Consider the following 5,859-nt stretch of genomic DNA (forward strand, 5'->3'; position numbering starts at 1 on the left):
TATATATTATATATATATACAGATAGATATAAAAACAAGTAGAGAAATAAACTACAGAATAAAACTAGACAAATAAGACTTACTTTATTAAATATCTTTTCAATAGGTAGCTCGTACTTCTTACAAAATGCAACAGTTATACGTGGGTCCATATAATTAATTTTGGAAGTCCCTAAGGCTACAGTTTTGTTGCTGTCTTTGATATGCATGCGCAGCAAATGCGTTTGCTTTTTCTTTCTGTAATACACATATATCATAATATATTTAAACAAATATAAATATATATATATATATACAAATGTATATATAAACGTAGATATATATATATATATATATACATAAAGGAAAACATATATTAAGGTATATATAAATATACATATATATATATATTTATATATATTTAGAGAGATAGGAGTCAACTGATACATATATATATATATACATATATATAAATATATATGTGTATATAAACATATATATATATAGATGCATTAAACGAGAAAAAGCAAAACAAATAATATCTAATTAACACCATCGAATATCCATAGACAAATAATATAAATGCTCAGAGGCTAATTAGGGTTTAGGGTTTAGGGTTTAGGGTTTGGCGGCGTACTTAAGCTGTGCAATCTTCTTAAGAACAGCATCCTCCTTCATTCCTTCGCGCACAACTGACTTTCGCGGCTCTCCTTTTAGAGTCTGAAGCCAAATTAATCAAAAGGGTTTAGGGTTTAGGGTTTAGGGTTTTATATCGAGGGTTTAGGGTTTAGATCTTAATATAGACGCTTTGGGGTTTGATGTACAGGGTTTAGGGTTTGAGATTGAAAGTTTAGGGTTTGATGTAGAGGGTTTAGGGTTTAGGGATTGAGATTGAGGGTTTGGGGGTTGAGACTGAGGGTTTAGGGTTTAGCGTTTGCAGCATTTTATTTAGGGTTTAGGGTTTCCAGGAAGGGTTTAGGGTTTGCATATATTAAATATTGCTGATTGTTAATAGGGTTTGATGTCTTTGTTCAAAACCGATGGTTTAGGGTTTCCAGGAAGGGTTTAGGGTTTAGGGTTTAGGGTTTATAAGGGTTTGTGGTGTATGATACATGAAAATATATCATTTTCAGCGCACTTTAAAATCAGACTTGAATTTAAATTGTTTTTGCTGTTTATCCTTCTTGCAAAACGCTAAAAACTCCTCGCATTCTCTTAAATCTTCTTCAATTGCGCTCAGTTGATGTTGTAGCCGTGCCATTGAAGCTGCATGCTGCTTCGGTATAGAGCGCTGGTGATTGCATAGTATAGCAACAGCCCTAAACAAACAAACAAACAAATAAATAAATAAATAAATAAATAAATATTATCTTTTAATTAATTAATTTATTTATTTATTTAATTATTTACTATTAGTATATACTGTACTTTCATGCATTTATAGCAGTATATTTTGTAAGGGCTTCATTATAAGAAGCGTTTTAGGGTTTAGGGTTTATAAGGGTTTAGGGTTTATAAGGGTTTATAAGGGTTTAGGGTTTACCTGTTAGCATCGTTATAGAATTGCACGAGTTGGTTAACATCAGAGATATCTACATTGAGAACTTCTTGAGTTTCTTTTTGTTCTTCTTTGTCTTTATCTGTTTCTCTCTTTACTTTTTGCTCTTTAAGGGGGGCTTCATCACTGTCTTCTGCTGCTGCTGCTGCTGCTGTTGCTGTTGCTGTTGCTGTTGTTGTTGCTGCTGCTGCAGCAGCTTGAGGCTCTGTCTTTGCTTTTTTTGTTTTTGTCTTCGCCTCTTTCTTCATCCTCTCTCTCTCTACTTCCTCCTTGAATTTCGCCAAAGTCGGCCTAAACCACAAACCCTAAACCCTAAACCCTAAACCCTAAACCCTAAACCCTAAACCCTAAACCCTAAACCCTCAAACCCTAAACCCTAAACCCTAAACCCTAAACCCTAAACCCTAAACCCTAAACCCTAAACCCTAATAACCCTAAAGAACCCTAAACCCTAAACCCTAAACCCTAAACCCTAAACCCTAAACCCTAAACCCTAAACCCTAATACCTTAAACCCTAAACCCTAAACCCTAAACCATAAACCATAAAACTGTAAACCCTAGCGTATACTCGGTGTTTAAAAGCAGCAGAATAAACTTTAGTCTTTAGGGTTCAGGATAAGAGTTTAGTAGGGTTTACGATACTCCCATTAGGGTTTAGGGTTTTAGGGTTTAGGGTTTTAGGGTTTAGGGTTTACTGTAGCTTATCGAGCTCTTGCTGAAGGGTTATGCTGGCGTTGTATGTCCTAAACATCTTCGCACTTAACCCCGGCATTAACTGTTTTAAATGATTATTTAAAGAAGTGCTCTGAAAACAAACCATAAATTAGGGTTTAGGGTTTAGGGTTTAGGGTTTACATATACACACAATATGCTACCAACAAAAACAAACAAGTAAATGAATAAATAAATAAATAAATAAATAGATGAACAGATAAATAAATAAATAAATATATAAATAAATAAAGATATTGATGTGTTTAAAAAGAAATAAACAAAGCAAACAAAAATACATAAACAAATAAAACAAATAAACAAATAAAACAAATAAACAAACAAACTAAACAAATAAATAAATAAATTAATCAATTAATTAAATTAATTAAATTAATTAAACATTGATGGATTCAAAGACAATCATCATCTGCTTTCTTTACTAAAACAAATAAAACAAATAAACAAATAAAACAGACAAACAAATAAACCAAACAAACAAACAAATAAATTAATTAATTAATTAATTAAACTAATTAAATTAATTAAATTAATTAAAACTAACATTGATAGATTCAAAGACATCATCATCTGCTTTCTTGCCTCTACAAAATGCTTGTAAATTTTTAAATGCCTGCGGGTCTATCTGAAGAAATAATAAAATAAAAACAAAATAAATTATATAAATTAATTAATTAATTAATTAATTAATATAATAAATTAAATAAATAAACAATTATATAAAGTTAACAGATTAAATAAATAAATACAGCAATTAAAAAATAGTCTAACGGTATAATATTATCAAATAACAAACAAATAAACAAATAAATAAATAAATAAATAAATAAATAAAAACACAAACAAACAAACAAACAAGCAAACAAATAAATAAATAAAAAAGCAAATACATATAATAAATAAATAAATAAAACAAGCAAACAGATAAATAGATAAAAACACAGACGAACAAATAAATAGATAAATAAAAACAAAATAAATAAATAAATAAAAACAAATAAACAAATACTTCAGCATTACAATATTAAATAAACAAAAAATTAAATAAATAAGTAAACAAATAATAGATAGATAAAAACGTAAATAATAAACAAACAAACCAACAAAACAAACAAACAAAATAAACAACAACTAAACAACTAAACAATAAATAAGTACCTTGACAGTATTATAATATCTAATTGAATCTTTGCCTAAGAAGTCCAGCGTTATTTCTTTTTTATCTTCGTCAAATGCAATATGTTCGACTCGCAGACTGCAACAACCAACGGTGTCCGCCTCCTCATCTGATTCACAAACCCTAAACCCTAAACCCTAAACCCTAAACCCTAAATAATAAACCCTAAAGTGTGTATCAAGGGTGTTGTCCGCCTCCTCATCATCTGCTTCATAAACCCTAAACCCTAAACCCTGGATATGGGTATAATGAGTGTAAGACTTGATGAATATCGTGTGTATAGATAGTAACTAATTAGGGTTTAGGGTTTAGGGTTTGGGGTGTATGTTGATCATAAAATTTTGCCGCCAAAGCGGCAACTCGTGCGTATTATAGGTAGAAGCAATTAGGGTTAAGGGTTTAGGGTTTAGGGTTAATATAAATGATAATATTAAAGAAACAAACCTGTATCTTTCTCGCCTCCGACACGAAGAGCTAAGAAGTCAATTAAATATGTAGCCGTCCCCAGCTGTCTTTCAATAGAGTCGTTGCTCTTCATCTTTTTGCTATAGTCTTCTCTAATTTTAACGACAAATTGTTTTAATCTTCTTGCCTTCTCATATTTTAGGAAGTCTTGTTGTCCTTTAAATCCTGATTGAGCTGCTAAGTACATATACTTCACCTGCATTGCAAAAACAAACAAAAACAAATTAATCAACCTCCGCATACACCCCAATCTACAACATTAATTCTATTCATATACAACTATTATAATAAGAAATTATTATTATCAAGTATATTTTATATAATAATAATTAATCATAATTAATATAATCATAATAATACTGTTATTAATATTGTATTGAAAAGAATATTCAACTAACAAACAGCCCTAAAACAAACAACAATAATAAACAATAAATAAACAAACAATAAAATAATAATTATAATAATAATAAAATATTATTATTATTATTAATCACTCAAATATTGATTCAAATTATTATTACAATGTTGTATCAAAAGATCAGCAAACGAAGGAGATTAAAACGAACAGAAATAAACAAATAAAATAATAACAACCATAAATATAATTATAAATATAATAATAAATATAATTATAAATATAATTAATGTATTAATATAATATTTAAAATGCAATCCAAGGACTCTACACCTTTAGGGTATATATATATATGAAGAAAAAACATCAAAAGATACAGCAAAAGAAGCAGAACAAGCAGGACAACATTAAACAAATAAAATAATATTATTATTCACCTGATCATTGATTGAGTCCCGATAAAATGCTAACCAAGTTACTCTGCAATCATGCGCTATGTCTCTCCAGCAATGCCCCTTCAAACCGCTTGCAATCGGCACTGGGCTGTCTTCGCTCAGATTCAATATCACGTCTTCAGAAAATATGCGACGCTGAAAATAAACAAATTAATTAATTAATTAATTAATTTATTTATTTATTTATTCATAAATAGAAACAGCAATAAAAAAGAAAAATTTAGATGTATATATATACATGTATACATATATATATATATACATGTATATATATGTGTATATATAAATGTCTTCAGAAAATATACGTCGCTGAATATAAATAAATAATAAATAATAAATAAATAAATAAATAAATAAATGCATAGACAGCATAAACAATTAAATATAATAAGTAAATATAAACAAACCTTTAACACTCATTGCCCTCTTCCCAAACAAATAAATAAAATAAACAAACAAATTAAGCAAACTAAAGAAATAATTAATTAGTTAATTAGTTAAATTAAATTAAATTAAATTAATTGATTAATTAATTAGTTAAATAAATAAATAAATAAACCTTCAACATTACTCATTTAATGTGTTCTTCTCTTCCCAATCAAATAAATAAATAAAACAAATAAAACAAACACAATAAACAAACAAATAATTAATTGATTAAAGTAATTAATTAATTAATTAAATTAATTAATTAATCAACTAAACTAATTAATTAATTAATTAAACAAACCTTCAGCATCCCTTGCTTAGGATGCACAAAAAACTACATAGATAAACGAATAAAACGAATAAACAAATAAAACAAACACAATAAATAAGCAAATAATTAACTAATTAACTAACTAACTAAATAAATAAATAAATAAATAAATTAATTAATTAAACAAACCTTCAGCATTCCTTGCTTAGGATGCTCTCCTCTCCCTCTAAATAGGCCTGGGGGCTCTACGCGACAATTTCCAACCTTTTCTCTCAGCCAATCGACTAAAGCAAAGACAAAAGGTGCAGCCTCTGCGTCTTTTTGGCTTTTTGCAAGCTGCAGAAGACAAATAAACATATTTAAAGTATATCATTTAAAAGAAAATGTTATTAGCTACATTTTCATATATTATTTTCTATATATATATGTATATA

The 5,859-nt window shown here is 28.1% G+C and overlaps 1 protein-coding gene across 1 annotated transcript; it reads right to left on the minus strand.

Moving 5' to 3' along the window:
• Positions 1-83: 83 nt before the first annotated feature.
• On the minus strand, positions 84-5,782 carry EAH_00061530 (DNA topoisomerase I, putative; the record flags this gene model as incomplete). The annotated part of the gene is made up of 10 exons (XM_013393329.1): positions 84-237; positions 617-699; positions 1,118-1,298; positions 1,523-1,828; positions 2,234-2,343; positions 2,815-2,895; positions 3,429-3,556; positions 3,892-4,108; positions 4,708-4,860; positions 5,690-5,782. Coding segments are annotated over 10 exons (1,506 nt in total), but the record flags the coding sequence as incomplete, so codon positions are not given.
• Between the last annotated feature and the right edge of the window lie 77 nt (positions 5,783-5,859).

Source organism: Eimeria acervulina, genomic scaffold (genome assembly GCF_000499425.1).
Source record: "Eimeria acervulina Houghton genomic scaffold, Eah_scaff1604, whole genome shotgun sequence".
NCBI lineage: Eukaryota > Apicomplexa > Conoidasida > Eucoccidiorida > Eimeriidae > Eimeria > Eimeria acervulina.